We start from the raw sequence: 23,673 nt of genomic DNA on the forward strand, positions 1-23,673 counted from the left end.
GGGCTCTTTTTTCAGGCAGAAATTTAGTTACATATTCTCTCTAAGATTTTTTTTTTTTTTATGTGACAAAAGCATCACAGGATCTTCAAGCTCTCCTTTGAAAGCTGAGATACAGCTTGTGATTTCTTGGTGCTGAAACACATTTGAAACTTTTCCTTAAAACTGGCAATTTGTGCAAGGCAACAGAAGAGGTAGCATTCAGCTTTATTGTTCAGCAAAATAGAAATACATCTCCATTTCAGTGAAAACTGAAATGGAAACCTTTTGGATTCAGTGCAGTTATTTCTTCCTTGCTGCTGTAGACTTTGTAAGCCTGTATTTTAATAGTATCTGCAAAAACCCTTCAAAGATAAAAGGCTAGATAAGAGTTCTTTTGATTACAATAATTTAAAGAAAAACTAAAAAATATCTCTCATAACCTACTTGGAGAAAAAGAACCATTTTTTCCCATTTTACATTTACTAAATTTGCAGCATAATTTTATTTCAAATCTGGTATAACTAAAATGTCCCTTCAGGACTACATTTAATACAATTTTTTTTTTCACAAAATAATTTCTTTTTCATCAATCATGAAGTAATTTTCTTCTGTTTGCCAGACACCTTTGGGAGATGTCAGAATTCAGATCAGAAAGTGGTTTGATGGAAAGGTACAAAGTTGAAAGCCAAGACAGAGAGCAGTGTCTTTAAGACAGGTGTAAAAGGGAAAGAAGACAGCACTGTCCCATTTCCCCCCCAGATGTGTTTTCCTGAATTTAAAGGAGTGTGAGTATTTCAATATTCTGGCTTGTAAAACCTCAGGTCTTGCTGAAGCTTGACAGGCATACAGCAAACACTTAGTAAACCTAACAGGTCCTGAGCACTCAATAGGATAAGGAAAATCCTGATCAGCTGAAAATGAGAAACCCATGCTAGTCCCCTGGTCTTAGGAAACTTGGGGTTTCACTTGTTCTTGCTTCTTTTACAAAGGCGTCTCCCCACTGTTCCACCTCCAAATATGAACAGCACTGATAAGACACTGGAGTAAGTGTAATTCTCAGAGGCTTTCATTGGATGCAATAAGGTGGTTGTTTCGGCAAAGACGATGCAATATTATTCAAATAATGAGTCAGTGTAAATTAAGAACACTGAAATCAATAGCAAAGTAGATGATTAAATGCCTGTGACACTCCATTCATCCATCCGGCATTAGATGGTGTTGGAGAATTCGTTGTCTGAAATGATCATGCATTTGACTCCATAAGCCAGTTTAGGATATATCTTGATCAATACACAGCTGATCAACTCCTCAGGTTAATAATGCAGGTAACTGAATTTAAATTAGGAGAGAGACATACACACAGTCAGAATGAAGGAAGCTTTCGATTTCAATTAGAGCCCTCAAATAACACAGTGTTTATACCTAGCTGGGGAAAGTACCAGAGGACATCTTCAGACATCACCTCCTACTTTCTTTCTTATAGCCTTCATAAAAGAAATAATTCTAAATAGATGGATTTTCTTTAAAATCAGTGATACTTGGAATCCTTTTATTTTACCTGCTCACCTAACTCTCACAACTGTCACACATTTACTCCCTCACCCCATTTATAGATTGCACAGACTTAAACAGAGGTATATATTTCTTGTTATAGTTGGTTTTCCGTGGGAAAGCTTCTTAGGACTGCTTTTTTGCCTGAAACATCTTAGTACTGTATGACATGAAATAAACTAGATTTACCATTATTACCTTTGCCACTCTGTCAGACAATGCATTTCACTGGCAAACAATTATTCTGTGTCTGCTAGTTGGTTTTTCTCCCTTAGTTGGTGTTTTTTGGTTTTTTTTTTTTTTTTTTTTTTTTTTTTGAGTACAGAAGGTTCTAATTTTATCTTTATTATCTTATCTATTTATTTAGTTTTTAAGGTTATCTGTACTGAAACTTAAATCAGCTACAAGAGCCATCAGTGTTGTTTCTAACTTCTGTAGAACAAACGTTTTTATTGCGTTTACTTGTAAGAAATTGTCATCTCTTCAAATAGTTATTCCTAACAGCCCACACATGATGCAAAGTAAGAAGTGATGCTTATCCTTCTTGGAAACCTAAGCTGGTGAGGATATTCATTTTCTGGAAAGAGGTACTTGATCAGTGTGTGTGATGTATATCAGGTCTCAGATACTTCAAGCTGACCTTGCCAGCAACTCTAGTTTTTCTCCCACTCCACTTTGGAGCAACATTGAACCTCATTGATGCTTAACTATCAAGGGAACCAAAATTTTTCCAAATGATGTGTGTCTTTATAATGGCTGTTTCTTCTGAGAAGCAATTCATTCAGTCTGGAGCGGTGTGACAGCGACAGCCACAGCAGTGCAGGGCTCTCATGGAGCTGTTATGGCACATGGAAATTCCCAACTTCAACGGTGCTTGACTTTCCAGGTCAGCTTAGGCTGATCCTATCAGATGATCTTCCTGAATGCTGAAGAAAGCTAGCTGTGTGAAAAGCCTCCACCAAGAAAGCTGATCTTCTAATACTGGACATAATTACAAAGGCACAAGATGTATTGCACGACCAGCAATACCCACTGAAGTACTGCATGTTTTCTAGTCATGTTTGCTTTACATATTGTTAGACATCATGACAGGCTTACCCTTCAGAATTTTTTGGGTTTTACTTTTCTTCTTTCAATCAGCAGTAAATGGTAAATGCTATCTACCATCAAGTGATAAATTAGGAGATAAATGTCTATTACAACTCACAAGCTTGAAATCTGCTTGATTTAAAATCTAAGGTACAGATTTTAGAAGTAGTTATTTTTACTGAAAACTTCATGCTTCTTTCCCAGAACAATTTACACTCCAAATTGAAAAGCTTCCTGCCCTGAGTTTTGTGTCAAGATTTGTCACCCAGCAGTTAGACAGTTTTGTACATGGGTAATGACCTCGAAGTGAAATTGAAAGGCTTTGCATGTGTTGGAAGATTAGGGCTGAAACCTTAGAAGCTGGGATGTGAACTCTCTAATCCTCAGCAGCATGCTACAAACACCTCCCCCTCCCTCAAATTCTTTTCTTTCACCTTTTCCAGCTTACATCCCTATAAATAGCTCAGGAAAGGTTCTATCCATTTGGGCAGAAACTACCCAAAGTAATGGCACAGCAAATGACTGCAAACCAAGGAAAAACATTTCTCTAGTGGGCAAAAGAACACACCCAAGCTGTAAGAACAAGAGGAGCTGAGTGCTGTTACTTTGAAGGACGTGGCTAAAGCAAGATACAACCTGACCTATGTTACCAGTCCCTGCATGGGACCGATAGAAAACATGCACACACATACCTCAGACTTAGTTACCTTGCCTGAGTCCTGCACTCCCTGTTTTTGAAGAGAAATTAAGATACAATTAAGATACAAATTAAGACACAAGCACTCCACTGTTGGCAGTGGGTCCAGTGAGTCTGGCCAAGGAGAACGTTACATCCATATGGAATTCTGCTGGTCCCTCCATCAGCCAGCATGGAATTTACCCATAATGTGTTGGGTTATAATTGTGCTATGGACATGCCCCCTCATAAATATCCTGCTTCTTCCAGGGGCAAGGGGATGGGAATTTGTCCTGGTTTAATGCCCTTGTATAATTCAACAACTTGAGCAGGTTAGACAGAGTATGTATCAGGGTAAGTTTTGCCTTTGGGCAGGTACTTAGCCCAGTTTAACTCAGTTTTTATAGGTGCAATTTTCCACAAAGGAAAAACAGCTGGGCAGAATTCATCTTAGTAAATTTAATGTATAAATAAGACACTCAGTAGAGGGTTTGGGGGGAGAAAAAAAGCAAACTTCTAATAATAAGCATTATTATAGATATGCTTTTGTGGGTTTTAATCCCACTTTGTTCCTTTCTCAGCTTTCTGAATTTACAGAGGTGAGTAAAAATCTTCAATTAGAGGTATTAGTTTTAAATATAATTCTGGTTTTACTGTTACAGTTAAAAGCTTGAAAGTATGGCTTTAACTTGTAGATTTATGGAAACAAGAACTTGGTGGCTGAGTTCTGTAAAAATGCAGGGCAGAAGGGGTTTGGTTTAGGGGATCTATACTAAAGAAGTTGCTGCAGAAGCTAGCCAAAGATATGAACACCTCTCTGTTCCAGCTGTGCCAGCTGCCAGGCACACAGCACCATTCCTTTTCTGCAGGTCACTGCCCTGCACAGCTCACCTGAACTCGGTACAGTGTATTTCGAGAGCTCCAGTTGGGATAGTTCCAATTAACCAATGCCTTTATCTGAGATAGTAACAGCTGTAGAACCAGCCCTGCCAACAGCCCTGCAGTGCCATTCCCAGCCCAGGGGAAGCACAGCTCAGAGGCCCGTGCATGACAGTCCAACTCTCCAGCCAGCACTGTGGCTTTCATGGTACTTAAAATACCACAGATGTTTAGCTCTGATTTAGTTTTTCTGTATGTTTATAAGGAGTTCAGGGCAGTTAAATAATTGCTTCAACTTGAGACTGTTTCACTCATGAGGATGAAAGTGTTTTCAGGACCATTGTTACTGAAAAAATAAGGTATCCTATGTTATAATTTTCTGTTTATGTATGGAACCTTTAATTTAGGAACCTTTAATTTAAAACAGGCTTCTGTACACAGTCCCTAGCTATTGCAGCTTTCAAGTACTTCAGGAGTATGAAATTAATACTAGTGAATTTCACAAATTCATAAGATATTGCCTACATATATTGTACATGGTTCAGTGATGCAAACAAAATCTGCTGTATTTCATTCATTTTCTTACGTACAGTACTTGCAGCATTTTATATGTTAGAAGTGCCTTCTAATTCCTACATCCTGACAATGAGACTTTGTAACTGGTTTGAAACAAGTGTTAATTATGTAGGAAGCTGTCAGTTTTTCCAGCATCTCTTATGGTTTTTCTTTGTTTTTACATGCTTCAGAGGCTGTATTCAATCTTCTACCACTCTTTTGCTTGGCAAAAGTACATCTATAAAGGGAATTAAGACTGCAGGAAAAAGTCTGAATTAAGCAATTATTTAGTTAATATTTTACAAGTTAAGTTCTTGACTTACAGTTTTCTGAAGGGCTGCTGACAATTGCCTGTCAAAGATTCCAAGATGTAAAAAGCACCCTAACACTATTTAATTTTATATGTTTACTCTTTAGTACTTTAATTTAATTTCTTGTCTTTTAAAGAGCAAAACACACAGCCCTACTTTTAAGTGTGCCCAGAGGAACTAGGAATGCTACCCACACAGATTTTCAAATAGTCCAGCCTTGTCTCCCCTGCCAGCAGCTGAGGACCCCCCAGCACTGGCATGAGCTGATTAAGAAACTCAGGCAAAACTGCTCACTGGGGGAAAGCCCCAGCCAGGGAACACATTTTATAAAATCCTTTTTGATCCCCCTGCCTCAATCAGGAGGGGCAGGCAGTCCCTTGCACATTAATCCCTGCCGTGGGGACACAGTTGCAGACATCTGGGACGGCAACCAAGAAACCTACTTCTTTGGCACAGAGTGCCCTTTGTCCTCCTGCACTGCCAGGATTGTGGGAAAATCAGGGCTCTTGCTTTTGGATTTTTTGGGGGAGTTTTGTTTTAGTTTGGTGTTTTTTTAACGTTCTTTGTCCAACAAGACATGAGATCATGTGCAGAGGCTGAGGATCTATTCATCTTAGATCGTGAAGTTTGTTGCTGTAGAAAATGAAGAGATTTTCACAGTACTAAAAAGGATATGTTGTCAGCTTGTCCCTGTTTCTTTCTCCAGAAAAATGATCAATTGTGTATGCAAAGCACAAAATAAAGTCCTGCATGCATTATACTAACTTATGGAATCAGCTTCTCAGCAGCAACAAAATCTGTCTGCAAATAGTGAGGAAAACAAACTTATCATGATATGGCATATTGAGAAAACTGAGCTGCCATATAAACTTGTTGCTGTAATTCTCCTCTACCATTTCATTTGCTCCCTGTGCCCTTTTGGTTTATTTATTGTATGGGTCTAAGTGTAGGATGCAAAATAATTGTTGCAAAAACTGTGTAGTAGCACATGTGGCAAATTTTGGGTGAACACTTTACATCCAGTATATACTTCTGGAATATTCTGTTCCAAAGCTAAATAATCTGGTAAATCCAAAGCCTTAAAAGGGTGATTGCATCCTTTGTTTTGGTAGAATTATTTTCCTGTGCTTCTCAAAGTGCAGCTGGCTGTCTTGCTCTTATATAAGGTGAAACTGTATACTGGTTCTTCAGATGCAGTTTGGTTGGGCATCCTTTATCAAGCCTGGTAGTTTGGTAGCAGGTAAGTTAAGCTGTGCAGGCTTTCATATTGCTGATGTAAAATTCATTCTGACACTGATCTGTCTTCCCAACGCCTCATAAAGTCAACAAGAGCTGAACAGACAATTAGGAAGGCAACCAAAACAGAATTAACTTCTCTCTAAAAAAACTCATCGGGGTTTTTCGCTTGTAACTTTAAGACCTGCCTGTTCCAGAGGAAACTTTCTCTTATTCAAGCCAGAACCCATTCCCAAAGGTTGTTTATTGCTTGAGAAAGTGATGTGTTCACTCAGGCTGTTAGAAGGAGGCAGAATTTTTATCTGCTGCTTCATTTTTAACTGATTTCCTTTTTGTTTATTCCCTCACCATCATACATTCTTGTCACATCATCACTGTCAGGAATTATGCTCCAGCCCAGGCCATTCTGTCATTTTAAATCTGATTGTTAGAGCAAAGGAAAATGAGGTCAATAATTGCTACCATTTTCTTGGGAACTGCCAGGCTGCATCTGAGGTCTCCCTAGAGAAATCTTCTTTAATTACAAGTTAAGCTGATGTTCCCCTGTGTAGCAGGTAGAATTGAGCAGGATTACTTTTAAAAGGATTGCACTGATCTGCTTTGGTGACAGTTTCATTTTGAAATTCTGATAACAAGCAAGAGGATGGATTATAAAGATACAGTTCTTTATATGATGCTGAAAATTGGGCCACAGCAGCAACTCTTCCTTTTTACTCTTCTTTTAAGGCCATATGAGATCTATTTTTCAGAGCTGAAATTGGCTTGCCTTATTTTAGTGATTACTTAGCATGTTCACAAAGAACAGAGCAAATAAAGTTTGGGAATTGTAGAAGGGAAATCATGCAAGCAGTCATTCAAGAAAGGGGATTTTTCACTTGGAAACATTGTGACCCTCAGCCTTTGATAAGATTGAGAAATTAAAAGTGTGTAAAGGGTGGAATGCTTTCAAGCACTTCAATTATGAAAAGGTTTTGTAAAGTCAAGTAAATATTAATGCGTTCTTAAGTCACTTTTCTTCTAACCCATACAATTGTAGTGCAGAAACCTTCCAAATGCTTTTTCCTTGTACTTAAAAAAAACTCAAACAAACCTTGAACAGCTGATTAAATTTGCAAAAGCAATTTATCTCACAATAACTGATCTGACAGTAGTGTGACTGGTAAAACAAACAAGTCTTGCCTCATTTTATGTAAGCAGTTAATATTTTCTATGACTCCTAACAGGTTGCATAGTCCAGAAACAAGACTGATGTCTGAAATAGCTCACATACTTACAGTGTTTTCACTAAAATTCTTCTGTTATGCTGGTAGTTTATATACAGACATGAATAGGATGGGGCTACTGGATTCAGCGTTTTGAGCTTTTATTTTTCCAGCATTAATTTCCTTACATTGTTATGACAATGAGAAGAAAGATGCGACAAGCTCGCGTCTTTCCTAAAACTTCTAATTTTTATAGATTCCCACATTCTTCTGCCTCTTAGTGCTTTCTCACCTATGGTATTGATGGTGTTTTTAGCTGATTTGAATCCTGATGGAAAACATAAAGCAGCTATTCCTCCATCCTTATTCCCATGTGTAGGATGAGCAGGTGCAGCACTGAGAAGGACTATAAAACCAAGTGAAAAGAGACCTCTTATTAAACAAAATTTAAAATCCCAAAGAAGAAGGGACCTAAATATTAGTGCCTTTTATCAGAAGTGAAAAGTCTGGAGTATGTTGGCTCCCCAGCTGAAAATGGTTCAAACTCTCATTTCCAATGTGAGTCATCAACCATCAACCCACAACCGATCAGGCTTGAGAGAAAACTGTTCCTCCAGCATCTCCTGGTTGTAAAGGCCTGTCACACAGAGCTGAGGTGCCTGCAAAGTTCCTGCTTTTGGCAGCAATCCCCAAAGCCAGGCAATCAGCTTTTAGGAGTTTTACACCAAGTAAAGTGTTGCACAACTCACTTCTCAAATGTAACTGCACTAAAGTAATACATGCTGGGCTTTGGGCTTTCATCATGCATTATTATAAATTTGTCAGTACGAGGCAGAACTTCCCTTCTGCTTCACTACAGCTAAAATCTGGCATTTTCAGGGAGCCATAAGAGCTCTCTTTCTGATACCTCAGTATAACGAGTTGAAACCCAGACTTTTGGAGGAGCAAGGAAAAAATAGAAAGCAGGGTATTTTTGTTAGCTAGGAAGAGAGAATGCAAACACAAATGCAAAGTTTTACAGTTTGATCTTCATTTTGTATCACAATTTTATAGAAAGGTGAATGTTAGAAGATCCAAAAGTAAATTTAATTTTTTTCCTTTCATTGCATTGGGTTATTATCCATTGTGTTTTCCCTTATGTGTGAGATAATTTCACCAATCCCTAAGCTGTTGTTTCAGACAAGCAGCAGCAGGAAGGGCTGTCTATAGATTCACACCTGTAAAAAACAAGAGAAAATTCAGCAGCGAAGGTGGATATTGTAGCTATAGATGAGAGGGATTACAGCTGGTGTGGGGCACTGTGGTTACAGCCACGAGCAAGATGGGGTGCAGGCATGTTTTGGGAAAGAACAAGCATAGCAGGTCTCCTTGGGTCACTCTGCCATTCTGAGGTGACCAGCCAAAGCCTGGCCTCAGGCTCAGAGACCTGGAGCAGAGCGTGCTTGATGTTTTGGGGGCAATGAGCAAGCTCAAAGGGATCTGCTTCCTCAGGGTGAGGAACACTTGTACCCACAACTTGTGCTCACAGCTGCCATGTGGGCAGCAAGGCAAAGGCTACACCTTTAGTAGGCCACTGTTTCTCTTAAAGCTCTCTGAGAATAATACTCAGAGAGCCATAAGATGCCTAAGGGTGGGTTATTAAGAGAGCTCTGTGTCTTGACTCATGCGGAGGCCACCCAAACTCACATTCCACAGAGGAAAGCGTGGCAATTTCTCAGCCTTCAAGCTGCAAAGTCATCTGCTTCCCTTTCACCAGAAGGAGAGATAACACAGCAGCAGATATTGAAGGATGGGGTTGGCTTTCTGCCACCGGCTGCTTTAGCAGAAAATGGGAATTAAGTCAGGGGAGGTCTGTGCCAAGTCCCTTCTGGCCTTGCTCTTTCCTGTGGTATTTTCTATCTGCCTGTGGGAGCTGTTGGTTTGACTCTGCTGCTCCTCCACTGTGGGCATTGACAGGGGATGTTTTCTGGCTCCACTGTCCCTATTCCTGATGTTCTGGTCTGGTTTGGCTGTGGAAACACCCACAAAAAGTACCATTGGCACAAATGGAACTGCAGAAAGGTGACATTATTCACCAGAGACGTGGAATCTGCATGGAAAATTGGTTTAGGTGCATGTTTGCCAAAAGATCAATTTCTAGCTCCCCAAAGCGCAGAGGCACATTATCAAGAGGAAGGATTTCTTCTTTGAGCAGCCTGGTCTGGTGGAAGGTCCCTGCCCATGGTAGGAGGGTTGGAACTAAATGATTTTTAAGGTCAAACTACTCTTCTACTTAACTGGAACTCATGTCTGACATCTTTTTATGACTTTTTTAACTGCTTGGGCTGGCAAACCCCCTGATTTTTTGAGGGTAGTCAGCTATTACCACTATCAAAGAAAAGGGAAAAAGTGGAACTGAAATAATTCATCTCAGCATCTGGATTGGAGTCCCTGCTGTGACACATAATTAAGTTTTCCATAGGGAGACAAGAGCTGTAGTTGCAGAAAATTAAATTCCAGAGTTAACTGCTGGTCTGAGGCTCAGGGCAGGTTTAGAATGCAAGCTGAAGGCCCACTGGAAGATTAAACAGAGAGCAGGTGTGAACATTTGTATCACAGGCACACCTGGCATGCTGGCTGCTGCCTCTATCCAGGTACTGCTTTCTTATCTTGGCAGTGTTTGCAAGGGGAAGTACTTGTGTAGGTGAAAGATCTGTTTGAGTAGACAGAACACAGAAGTAAAATTGAAGATTAAATTCAGTTTACCGGTGTAAGGCGCATCTTTCAGCATGCTCCTGGTAATTTAGGCAGTCAAATATTCTGCTTCAGGTTTGATGCCAATACTACTGGCAGCCTCTTGCTTCCCTTCAGGCACTGCTAAGCCCTGTGGTAAAATTTCTCTGGGCAGCAATAAGGAGAATCTGAAGTCATGCCACCCAGATAGCTCAAATGCCAGATAAAACCTCTGGCAATGTGTCTTTCCATGGTTACCAAACTTCACATCCATTCATTTTTTTTATATCAGAAATAGCTAGCCAGTCTTCTTGTTGAGGAACCCACTGAAATTTGCGTTTTCTTTCAGGCAGTGCAACCTGAGCAGCTGCTCAGGGAAAATCTGCAAGCCTGCCTTCCCTTTGCAGGTGCCTTCCCCTATCTTTACATCCTGAGTAACACCATCATCAACTCAGCCCTCTCTCCAGTGACTAAATCAGCACAAGAGAAGGTGTTCAGCACTTCTGGCTGTAATCCCTGTTCCAACAGCTGTGCTCAATTCCTTCCAGAGAAAACCAACCTATTTGATGAATCAATTCCCCCACCAATTTGCTTTGTCAGATAACAGGCAGGCCTGCAAGCTCCCAGCCTCACCTAGGCTGCCAACCTGCAGTCAGTCATTTCCAAATACATGCAAAAAATAACCCTCAACTGCAAAAAAAGAAAAAAACTGTCACAAAAAGTGCTGAATTTGGTAATATCAACTAGGAAAATATCCAGACGTTTGCACATATGCATGCAATCTTTATCAGTGGAATGAATAATATATTGCATAGTATAAAAAAATTAATAGGAGTAAAATATGATCTGGTTGAAAGACACTGAAAATCAAATTTTTCAGACCAGACACAGCTCTCATTAAGACCTTTTAGAAATATTGTATTTTTCTCAAACACAGATGGTGCTATTCTATGCTACCTTCAAAGATGCTCTTGAAGTTTTAAAAAATAATTTACTGACCACAGTAACAACATCTTTCTTTTTTGGAGTGCTTACAGTTTAATGTGAAAGCCTTTAGAAGAAAGAGGAAGAGAAACATACAAAGACTATTCATGTTTTATTTTCTGTGCTAAAGCTGGAATGGCGTTCCTTTTTTTTTTTTTTTTCCATATTTTTCAGAGATTTTTGCATTATATTAAAATATATTACACAGCCTGCATTTCCAAAACAAAGATGCAGCTTTCTCTTTTCTTGGAATTGTAAAAGAATGACTATATTTTTAGACTAAGTGGTTCACACACAGTTCTTTTGTTAGTTATTCTTGTCTATTTTGTGCAAAGTAGGAGCATTACCAAATGTTGTCCACATAGTATATGGACATCTTTCCAGACCCAGACCACCAGCAGGACTTCCCTCTCTTCCCTTGGCTTCAGTCACTTCTGTCACACTAAATTACATGCCTTTGAAGGAGAGGTGGGAGGATTCAGGCAGTGAGATTGCTACAGCAGCAAAACCATTTCCCGTGAATCCATCTCATGTTGGCAAAAGAGCCCTTTAATCAGCCCGGGTTACCCCAGGGGGCTGTGCTGCTCCTGGGAGCTCTGGCAGCACCACTCTGCTGGGTGAGGCTTCTATGGCTCAGCCCCTAATCCTGGTCAGCCACCTGAGGGGAGAGAATGTCCCAGAATGTGGGACACAAAAATCACCATGTCAGGCAAGGACTCAGTTTCTGTCTCTTCAAATGATTAGTCTAAAATGCCAATAAAGAAGATATAAAATAATGTCTCTTCTAGCTATTTTTTCCCTCCCTCCCAGTACATCCATGGGACACAGCAGCAGCCTCATGGCCCATCTAATTGTGTTTCTTTCACGAGCTCACTCCAGCTTGTTCCTACTCTCAGTGAGATTTTCTAGCAGTGAGATCAATATATTGAGCATAAATTACACAAAGCAGCAATTTATTGCCAGCTCCTGGATGTCCTGCCTCCCAATTTCATTAAATATCTCCCATCTTATAAGACACAATTCATAGAAACATCTGCCTCGCCTTTCTGCCTTCAGCTTCAACTTTCTCTGCAGTTCACATATAAATCCTTAAATAAATGCTTCCTTTGGGGATTTTTTTAGTAAAAATTATATGTATCTGTTTCCTCTACAGATATAGCACACAAATCATAGAAGGTAAAGATGACAAAACCCTAGAAGGTTGTCTGAAGCAATGGAGAATTGTCTCTCACTGTACATCTTTGTTCAAGAGTAATTTTAAATGCTTAAAGCAATAAAAAGCTAAACAATTTAATCTATAAGCAGTTCTGAGTTGGACTCAACTTTCCTTAATTTCATCCTCTATTTCAGCCATTCTAGAGCCAACACTACCATTTACAAAATCTTCTTTGATATTTGTATATTTAAATATATGCATAGTAGCATCTAAGATCAGTTTCTTTAAACATGCTACTAAATTTGGATTCATTCCTGTACTTCGCAGACACTGACTGTATACAGAGCAGAACTCTTCAGAAAATCAAAGAAAAATTGCCGTTTAAATAATGAAATAAATCATGTATGTATTTTCAATCAGGGTACTTTAAAATATCACTGTTACTTCCAGGAGCTGTATCAGAGAGCAGAGGCTGGCACCCATTTCCACTTTTTCTTTGAAGTCTGAAATGAGATCTTGTTCTGTACAGAATATTCTAATTTCCAGGTAGCTCTGTAAGAAGAAGCAAATAATTATGTCAGATTTTTGAGGCAGAGAATGACATTCAAGGCTTTTGAATTAAAAAAAAAAACAACAAACCAACAGTAATACAAAAGGTTTCCAGATAGCATAAGTAAGATTGAAAGTAGTTTATTCATCTGTAAGAAGTTTATTTCAGAGAGTTTTTTCGTGTTTCTATTGCATCCAAGTAGTTTGGCTATAAAACTGTAGAAAGAGCCAGCCTAAATCACTTGAGGCAGTGCTTTCACTGATCAATAAATAATGCCTAATGGCAAAACATTGATATTTTGAGAAATCAAAGGTATTTTTGACAAATCAGAGTTATTTTGATTTCTGCACTGTTTAGATAGCATTTACCTAATTTTTACATAGCTTATACTACTTTTGCTAAAACCACTAGAAAACTAGTAGATATTGGTCTCTCAATATGTCTTACAAAGATATATAAATATATAACAAGAAGGGATATATTTTTTACATACCCAGTGACTTTGAAATTGTGTTTTAGGTGCAATGGCATGAAAACTAATTCACTTATGTGCACCATGCTATCTATTCACTTACCTACATTTCTGTGCAAAAATACTAAAATATCTCATTAGAGAGATCTCTGTTGCTTTATCATTGTTGACTTTATACTCCCTCCAGATCTTTCCATTTGGGTGATTTCATTTGCTCAGATAACCTACTGTCTTTTAAATAGGTTTAGGTAAATAGATCTTCCACAAATCTGCCCAAAATCCTGCCAAGGCATATACATTGCTAATACCCAGAGCAATGCCCTGTACAAAAAAATAAACAACATGAAAGACATGTTGATCTTTAGCCTTGTAACCTAAATACCTTTGTTGATAAAGGCTATTACTGTGATTTGCCAGAGAGAAGTGAGTTGTCTGAGCACATGGATTTTTGGTTTTTATTTGCTTTTCTTTGGAAATGTGACAGGTTGTGCTGAGCAAGACATTTGCATGTAATCTGCCCAGAGGTACACACAGAGGTATTAAGGACATGTTCTAAAACCAGAAATACAGTATAGCCTCTTGTAGCAGTGTTGACAGGAAGGTGTCAAGACTAGTCACATAAAATTACCTACCTTTTTTAAGAATTTCTTTTCCCAAACTATGACTACCATTTTTAAGTATATAAACAAATACAATTTCTATAACAATCTTACAAATCTGCATCTTGTAAATTTCTATTTTTCTTTGTGTAAACTAAAATAAGCTGTACAATGCTGAGAGACAAAGGCTGAAATATTCTTTGTAAGAAGAATATTTGTTTCTCTGCTGCACCTCCTAGAAAAAGTTCTACTCTCAAATTACCAATGAAGGCAAACCAGGCGCAGAATTTTTGTAGTGCTAATTAAGATAGACGGGAACAAGTTTGTCAGCTGGTACAAGTTCTCACTGTGTCATTTAAGCACACTCATGGGGAGGTAGATTTAATTTCAGGCTGGCTCATCTGCTCAGCATGCTGTCTGCCCATCCTAACCAGGTGTAAGAGGTTGCAGGTTGGATCAGTGAAGGCAGTGACCTGTGTTGGGTGGGAGTGTTGATCCGCTGGAGGGTGGGAAGGCTCTGCAGAAGGATCTGGACAGTCTGGATCGATGGGTTGAGGCCGATGATGCGAGGTCCAGCAAGGCCCATGCAGCGTTACAGGCTTGGGGCAGGGCGGCTGGAAAGATGCTCTGTGGAAAATTACTTAGGCCAGTTGACAGTCAGTGGAAAGTGAGGTAGCAGTGTGCCCAGGTGGCCAGGAAGGCCAATGACATCCTGGCCTGTATCAGCCATAGTCTGGCCAGCAGGAGCAGGAGGTGATCATCACCTCAATGCAAGAACATTGAGGGGCTGGAGCAGGTCCAGAGAAGGGCAACAAAGCTGGGGAGGGGTCTGCAGCACAAGTCCTATAAGGAGTGGCTGAGGGAGCTGAGAGTGTTTAACCTGGAGAAAAGGAGGCTCAGGGGGGACCTTATCACTCTCTGCAACTGTGTGCAAGGAGGCTGTAGCCAGGTGGAGGCTGGCCTCTTCTCCCAGGTGACAAATGAAAGGAAAGGATGAAATGGCCTCAAGTTGTGCCGGGGAGGTTTAGATGAGGTGTTACAAAAAATTTCTTCACTGAAGAGGTTGTTGAGCTCTGGAACAATCTGACCAGAGAAGTCACAGATTTGATCACTGTCCCTGGAGGTGTTTAAAAGATGTGTAGCTGTGGCACTCAGGGACATGGTCTAGTGGTGGAGTGGCAGAGCTGGGTGTAGAGTTGGACTTGATGCCCTAAAAGTCTTTTCCAACCTAAACAGTTCTATGATTCTTTTCTTTTATTCTGCTCCTCCTTCTTAATATCCTACAATGCCTGTTCCTCCATCTAACTGTTAGAAGCATTCGGTACCTAATTTCCATTTCAATACAGTTGAGAGTGGGTTTGTCTACAGTATTTTAATATAAAAGGAATATACATGGTGTTTTACTTTGTTCTGGACATGTAAGATTTGTTTATGTAATGTAAGCATGAAAGCAAATAGCTTTGCATGCTCATTCCTACAAGTCACTCAAATCCATTATAGTATTTTTTCCAAAGCAATCTGTTAAGTCTAACCACAAAACCATGAAGCACAGGAGTAGGTCTGTTTCAAATTAATGCAGCAGGTGTGCACATCACAGACAAGCAGCAGTGTGGCATTTCCCAAAAGGGAGTATCATTGCCATGAAATAATAACAGAATTACTGTATAGCTCAAGGGGATAAAAATGGAAGCAGATTTTTGCACAGGTCCCACGCCTAGAAATCAAGTCACCTTCTGTGACAGAAGCCATCGTTAGGCTGCTAAGGTAATTGTCTGAAATTCAGAAAATGCTTTTCTTTATGGGCTAGCCAGAACACCTGCCAAAAAGCTAGTTTAATTTTCTCAGTGCTCTGAAGTATGAGAAACCTTTTTGTATCATGAATCATCAGTTTCTTTTGAGGAAACATTTTTGTTTGGTTGGTTGGGTTTTTGTTTGTTTGGTTGTTTTTTAGGGTTTTTTGTTTCATTGGTTTGGTTTTTGTTTAGAAAAATATATACTTTTTGTTTTGGGGTTTTTGTTGGGTTTTTCTCCAAGAAAACATCAGTGCAGCAGCGTCTTACAGAGACAGAGGTTTATAGCCCAAGGTGCTGAAAGAACCTCTCATTACCAGTTGTTCTTACAAGATCTGTCCACTTGGAACAGTCTGAGGACCAAAATCAAGGGCAGAAGAAGCACAAGGAAGGAGCTTGGGAGTGCCAGGAGCTTGGGTTTTGCCCAGATCAAAACCCAGTCCTAGGAAAGGCATGGAAAGGTCAGGGCTGGAACTTCCAGACTGCAGATATGGTTCTCCATAAGGCAAATCTGTGAATGGTGTCAGCAGTCCAGGCTGGCGTGGGGATATCTGTCATTCAAAGGTACCCAGAGCCCACAGCAGATCCTGCCCTGCAGCGAGGCTCAGCATCACTCTGGGTCCCTTTCCTCAGCTTGGCAGCATTTTCTCAGTGCTGAAATCAGTCCATCAAGCACAGTAGAATGCTGTTGGGAAGAAGAGAGGGAGAACCTGGCTGACCTCAGGTTGTTGAGGCACAGGCATGCAGGAAGCCACTGCCCAGAGCTGCAGTCTGGGAAGAGATCACCCCATCTAGTTGGGGAAAGGACTGTGTAGGTCATGGCTTAGCTCCCAACTCCGTCAAAAACAGACACAAACTTGCTAAGCCTGCCAGTTTGACAGCTTCATTGACCAAGACCTCAAAACATAATGTCTCCATAAAGTTACCTGCCTCTTCCTGACGCCCTGCATGGCCTGAACTTCTTCACTGGACCTCTAGGTTCTTCTGTAGGCTTGCTTTATAGGAACTTGGGACCTGGTTTAGAGAAATCTCAGTTGGCTCACCGTCACTTCAATCACTTAAAGATTTCCTTTTTTAAGTGTAAAGCATTGAGATATTCAGTTGAGGAAACATAATAAAAACAAAGAAGCATCTTTATCAGAGTGAAAACTACACCCATCACAGATGGGTTTACTGTGATACTTGCTGATTTTCATAAAGCTTAATTTCCCTTCCTAAAGAGTTCTGGTTTGGGCAGTTTCCAGGAATGAGACCTGTGCTGGTATCCAGACAACAATCTGCCCTAAATTAATTTTTAAAGAGGTTTGGGGTTTTTCAGTATACATGATGTTGTGTACTTTGGAAATACTTGTGCATGACAAACTTTTTACAAATTTATTGGAGTTTTTTCAAATCATATTCTCTCTGTGACCCTGAGATAATGTCTTTTTCACATGGCCTTTTCCATGTTTTTTAGGAGACCCTGAAAGCTTTTGACCGGGAAGTAAATGCATTTGTGGACTATATGTTTGGACCTCGAGGTAAGCTGCTCCATTTACAGCCCTTTAAGGAAATATTTCTAGGGATTACCACCTAAAAAGCTTCTAATAAATTTGCTGGGTAACTTCTTATTGAAAAATGTAAACTAGGCAGCATAGCAGTATTATCAGGGAGACACCATTATTGTAGCAAATAGATCTATAAAATGATTTGTGATTCCTTGGTTTCTGAGAATATCAGAGAAATTCAGTTTTTCATCCTAACGTGGAATAAAGAGCCTGAAGTACTGGATCTTTCTGAAAGTGTAAGGTCTGCTTTGGGACTGATTGTCATTCATAATCCAGTTTGTTTGGTCCAGCTACTTATTAAATTGCCTAATTCAGAAGGATGTTTGGAGCAAAAGTAACCTGCAGGATCACATCCAAAATTTCAATAAACCAATCGATTGGGTGACAGTCATCTTTTGACTTCCTATTATTGCTTTTCTGGAGCAGTTTGGACGAGAGTAACTTTAATTTTAGGTTGGAGGTGCCTCATGCTCTGTTAGGATTGAAACAAGTAAGTAAAAAAGAAAGCAAACCTAAAATAGGACTGCAGCCAAGGATAAAGCACCAAAGTCAGGACTAAGAGAGCCAAGCAAATACAAGAAAGGGATGAGACAGGAGCTTAGAAAGTACACAGCCTTCAGAGTAGTCCCCTGCAAGACCACCTTGCTGTTGATAGGGCTGGGTTTAACTTCAGGAATTGCCTTGCAAACTTCTACCCATGATAAAATCCAGAACTGCTGCTGTGGGGATGGATGCATGATTATGGATTCTCAATTTGTTGCACTAATGTTCTCCATATTACGGAAACAGTTCTTGCTTAATTGGAAGTAAAAGGTAAAGATGTGTTCCTAAACACAAGAAATTCTAATTTTTCTTAGCTGGCTGGCTGGCTACAAAATCTTTTCCATCATGTCTACAGTAGATATGATGTTTGAAAGAAAGATTTCCAGTGAAGAAACACTGAATAGCTTGGGAACTGCAGCAGAAGTGGTTAAGGCAAAATAGGTTTTATTAATGGCTGCAATGCTACATTTTAATATTAACAAAGAAATGTGATCAGAAGAACAAAAGCACTATTTTTGGTGTTTTATTTTGGTTTTGTTTTTTTCCAAATAAACATGATGTTCTCTTTTGTTCCTCTTTCCTTGGAGTAAGCCATAGTTGATCCAATTCTGAATAGCCCAGAGACCCCTTTGGGATTTTAGAAAGCCCTTCAATTAAACAAGTATTATTTGTATTACTTGCCAAGTGCATGACCATCCTTCTTCAGACATCAGTGCTGAAGATAGTTTTGTTTGTCCATGCCTCTGCCCTCTGATCTTTAATTTAACTGGTGGTATAATGACACAGTATCATACATTTCCTGAATAGCATATCTCCCTCCAGTGTGTCTATCCACATAAATAATTCACATAAATAATTCACATAAATAATTCACAGTAGACTGCAATCAGTTTTAAATCAAATGACCCCACAGATGAATATCTAATGAATTTGAGAGCTTCCCCAAACATCTAAAACCACAAGCAATTCCTCTTCTTTCTCTCTACTGATTTTCATCCACAGTACACACTTCATTCTGCAGCAAGATGGATTAAAAGGATAGATGACAGCATTCTATTATTTTAAAAACCAATCCCTTATTTATTGTTTGTATTATAGGTAGTAACTCTTGAGATACTTGTGTCACTATGCAGGTCTTTGTCATCACTAACAGATGTGTCTGAGGGCACCAGAAGAGACAGAATGCCTCTGGGAACTGGAGCGTGGCCATCTCTGTCCCATTGGGAGCACCAGGTTAACACAAGCTGCAGTACTGCCCTACTGCAATGAGGGACAGAATATCTGAATTTGATTTATAAATATTGGCATATTTTGTACCATCATTCACTGGTATCAGCTGGGCTTTGTAGATAACATAACTCCGTGTTTGCTTTTGAGCTAGCAGAACAAGTCCTTTGGATTGGGGAACAGCAGCCATATGCCTGCCCATTGGTTTCATCTCTAAGTAAGGGGTGGTCTTACAATTTGGTGTTGGTCCCTCTTGTTCTTATGATCAAGGCAATTTGAGAACGAGTGAAATAGCAATTTTCTTCTGTAAGAGATAATTTTTCCAGGGTAACCCTTTATCATGGACATATTTTATGAAAAATCTTTTTGCTAGGATCTTTTTTCTTGAGAAGCTGATTGGCCTCAAAAACAAAATGTAATCAATAATTATCTGCTGCTGTGGAATGCAACAAGTGCATCTTTGATTGGTTTCATGTGGTTGTTTTTAATTAATGGCCAATCACAGTCCAGCTGTCTCAGACTCTCTAGTTAGTCACAAGATTTTGTTATCATTCCATTCTTTGCTGTTCTTTGCTAGCTTTCTGATGAAATCTTTTCTTCTATTTTTTAGTGTAATTTCAATCTTTTAATATAATATATATCTTGTCTCTTCTTTCATCTTGGGACTCCTGTGAACACCACAACCCTTCATCTGTGGAGTATTGTTTGGTGTCATGCAAAATTAAGTAATACTGAATTGCAGGAGCTAAATCTAGTTAACTAGTTGTTTGTTTTATCTGTGAAAGAAACAGAGGTGGTCAAGAAGAGATGTATTTTGCTAAAGTTATGATAAAGTAAAAAGCACTTTTCCTTAATAGAGTCTGATCAGTAGCAAGGCACTGGGGCAAACCCATCTACCCTCTGCGCCTCAAATAGGAGTGAATCTACTCATACGCTGACTGGCCAAAGCTATACAGAAGCTTGAATCAAAGTGTTTCTAAACCTCATTGATAAAGGCCTGATATGTAAAGAGCCTGGGAGGCCTGCCACTCCTTTAAAGGGAGCCAGGATTTCACCCCAAGGGTTTGGCACATCATGGCCAGTGACCGTGAATGAGCTTATTCACGGAGCGATCGGAGCCTGCGGGCGCCTGCTCCTTCCCCTGCTGCAGTCCTGTGCTTTCCCACTGTGACTTTATTCACTGCTTTGGTCTCAATTTCAGATGCTGTGCAAGTTCAATGCTGTAAAAATAATCCTTTCTCCTATTGACAGTGTAACTTTATAGTACTTGAACATGGAGATTTAACTGTCGGTCAACAGAAATACTTTTCATCTCTCATTCTTCTGATAACTTCTTTTGAAATACATTCCCTTTCCTTCCCCTTCCTGACACATAAAAACCTCCCTCTGCTTGTTATTCAGGGATAAGTGGAAGTGGAAACAAAACAGTCACGTTCCTTGGCTGCCCTTTATAAACCACTTTCTGCCAGAAACTGTCTTACTCTTCAAGGTATTGAGGTCATGGTGGGAAATATTCAGGAAGGGTACATGTTTAAACAATTTCTCTTGAAACTGGAATACTATAGAACTTAAAAATACTTGGCATGCTGGCCTGAATGAGCACATGAGTTCTGCTTTTGTGTGGATCAGCCCACATGCTTGTGGCCACTCAGAGCAGAATGAAAACTTTCTGAGGGCATACTGGGGCAAAATTTATTCTGTGTAGTTTAATTTGTATTCGGAATGCTTCTGAATATTTTTTCCTTTTTGAGCACACTTGCAGTTTTGCTATCTACTGATGCCAATTTACCGTTGTGCATGTAACCTTTATGCACCAAGTGTTGCAATCCTCAGATGGGAGACCTTTCCTTAGATAGCAGTCTTGCTGACATGGCTGCTTTCTACATCATCATTTAGGGTAGCAATTAAATAAATTAAATCCTTATGCTCCTAAAACACACACTCCTAAGACATCAACATTCAAACACTCAACCTTTAGCTGTCCTGTGACTCCTGTGTCATGTTGAGAGCCCATAAGGGAGCAGAATCACTTCCAAAATATTCATTCCAATGCTTCACACGTGGCTTGTGAGCTTTAGGAGATTGTTGGAAGTGTTTTCTTCTCACACTGAGGTCATCCAAATAAGCACTGAGATCTGAAGACAGACAAGAGGCGTTCTAACTTGGTAATGCACAACAAAGCCAGGCTGCCATAAAAGGAAGGATTGTGCAGTTGTGACTGCTTTAATCCTACACCTCTCTGCTCCTAGAGGTTTTTGGGAGTCCAAAAAGCAGAGTCAAAAGCAGGAGAGCATTGGATTTCCATGGCAGTGGTGGCTTGGTTGAAAGTCTTTCCCGTAAAAGGGCTAACAAGCCTCATGGAATCCAAATTCAACAGATGAATGTTACTGCCACTGCAATGGAAGTGAGGGGGGAGGCAGAGGGAAAAGGTAATGAGAAAGAAAGCTGGTGTTCAAAGCCTGGCTCATATGCCAACATGCGTAAAATTTCATTTTACATATACTTGTATGGAAGTATTTCTGAGGAAGGAATTGTTGGAAGTGGTACAGTACAGCAAAATTCCAATCAATTACTAATTTTTGGGCACTTCTAATAGGTGCATCATCCATTGACCAGTCTTTTCCAATTTCAACACAGGCATAAAAACAGTAAAATGCTTTTTCATGCACTGTGAATACCTTTTGTTTTACAATTTTTAACACAATCTTGGCCTTTGTAAAAAAAAAATCTCTGTACTTTAAAATTAAAATATTTTCTGAGACCAAAAACATCTTTCTGTGAGATCTGCACAATGACTCCTCACGGACTTCTTTCTTCATAAGAATTTCTTCATAAGTAAGTAATTTTAGAATTACTTACTCCATAAGTCATTCTAAAAACCAGCCATGATGCCCCCTTTTTCTTTCCACAGGTAAATGGCTGAAGAATGTTGCTATGGAAAATTGACTCTAGATTTTTCTCTGTTTTGGAAAAAGAAAAGAAAGAACACCCCTTTCACTCATGACATCCAGTTGTTCATATGACAACAAAGTGGTGCCTCCAGCTTGGCATCTGGGATTAGGCTTTACTCATATACACTGAACTATCTGATTACTCTCAATGGGATTACTTGTGTGAATAAGGCAAGCAGGATTTGACCTTAATATTTCATTTCAGGACCAGGCAATTGGGACAGAAACTGTAAGAAAGTGAGCCCTTGCCCAGCCAAAAATCTTTGATAACCATCCAAGTAAACATTTGCCACTTGCTTTTCATATTTAATATTTTGGAAACATCTTCCCCTTGTATGAATGTTTCCTAGTCAATGCTATATACCTTCCGGTATGGCAAGTGCAGAATTAAAATAACACATGAGCTGGCAACATTACATGCATACTTGGGATTTAATAGTGTCTGCAAATTGTCTGTTGAGCAGATTAAGATAGGATTTAAATAAATATTAAGTGAAAACATTATTTTTTTAAAGCATATAAGAATGGGATTTCCCCTTTGGTTTTCACTTTACTATTAAAATGAGATGATTTAGGTGACCTTAAATTATTAGGGAATTCCATGCAGTTTTCAGCCCACATTCTCTGAGACTTAGCATGCAGTTTTGATAAGTTAAAACAAATGGATAGCTCTTGTGAGGAAACAGTGGCTGATTCCATCTCCCACTTTTAGCAGATTCTTTACATTATGTGTTCTGCCTTATTTTAGCAATACTTTACCATAGCTTTCTTAATTGCCTGCTCTGTGTGTTTCTTTTTTTAGATACCAGGGTTAGAGGATGGTTCCTTTTGGACTCTTACCTTCCCACGTTTTTCCTTACTGGAGCATATCTACTCTGCATATGGCTGGGCAACAAGTTCATGAAGAACAGGCCTCCTTTCTCTCTGAGACCTCACCTCATCGTGTACAACCTGGGCATCACGCTGCTCTCCTTCTACATGCTGATAGAGGTGAGTGCTCTGCCATGCAGCACGGCTGGGGGAGGTGACCAAGGTTCAGTTTTTTAGCAGAAATATCTTAGTGACAGCTGGTTCTGCTAGGAAAGTTTACATCAACAGCAAAATAATATTAAAAAGTTCCTTCTCATCTTAGATCTTGGCATGTTTTGGTTGTCCTTGCTGAGCTACAGACCACACCTGGGGACAGCTCTTTGCTGCCAGGACCGTGTCCACAAGCATAAATTTGAATCTGCAGCAGTCACTCTACTCAAACCTGCCTATACCTTGTCCTTCAGCACCTGTGAAAATGCCTTAGATTGGGTTTTATTTGTATGACTGACTGTGGAATGATTTTTCCAGGCCCATGCTTAAACATGAATAGATTCATAGATGAGAGCAAGTACTGATTTATTTATGGCATTGGCAATTTGCTGTTATTTTTCTGCTGTGTGGCTAAGAAGCTTTCCTCATGCAGTCAGACAGTAAAAGACAGATGTTAAAAACTTAGCACTTCATCCAAAAGCAAGGGGTGTGGGGCTTGGAGGCTGAATATGGTTGCATAGATTATTTCCCAAGTACTTATCAGAAAGGAACATGCTCATATAATTCAGGATCAATTTAGAATCAGAAGAGAGTTTTGAATGCATCTGAGGATTTTGCAACAGCAGAGGATTCAAACAGTGCCC

General features: G+C 39.6%; 1 protein-coding gene across 1 annotated transcript in view; it reads left to right on the top strand.

The window, feature by feature from the left end:
* Positions 1 to 23,673, top strand: part of ELOVL2 (ELOVL fatty acid elongase 2) — a 51,377-nt gene that overhangs the window by 7,156 nt on the left and 20,548 nt on the right. Inside the window, exons 2-3 of the mRNA XM_058034407.1 lie at positions 17,198 to 17,261; positions 22,812 to 22,999. Coding sequence (XP_057890390.1) covers positions 17,198 to 17,261; positions 22,812 to 22,999 — 252 coding nt within the window. The remainder of the gene's footprint in view (positions 1 to 17,197; positions 17,262 to 22,811; positions 23,000 to 23,673) is intronic.

Source organism: Melospiza georgiana, chromosome 1 (genome assembly GCF_028018845.1).
Source record: "Melospiza georgiana isolate bMelGeo1 chromosome 1, bMelGeo1.pri, whole genome shotgun sequence".
In the NCBI taxonomy this organism is placed as follows: domain Eukaryota; kingdom Metazoa; phylum Chordata; class Aves; order Passeriformes; family Passerellidae; genus Melospiza; species Melospiza georgiana.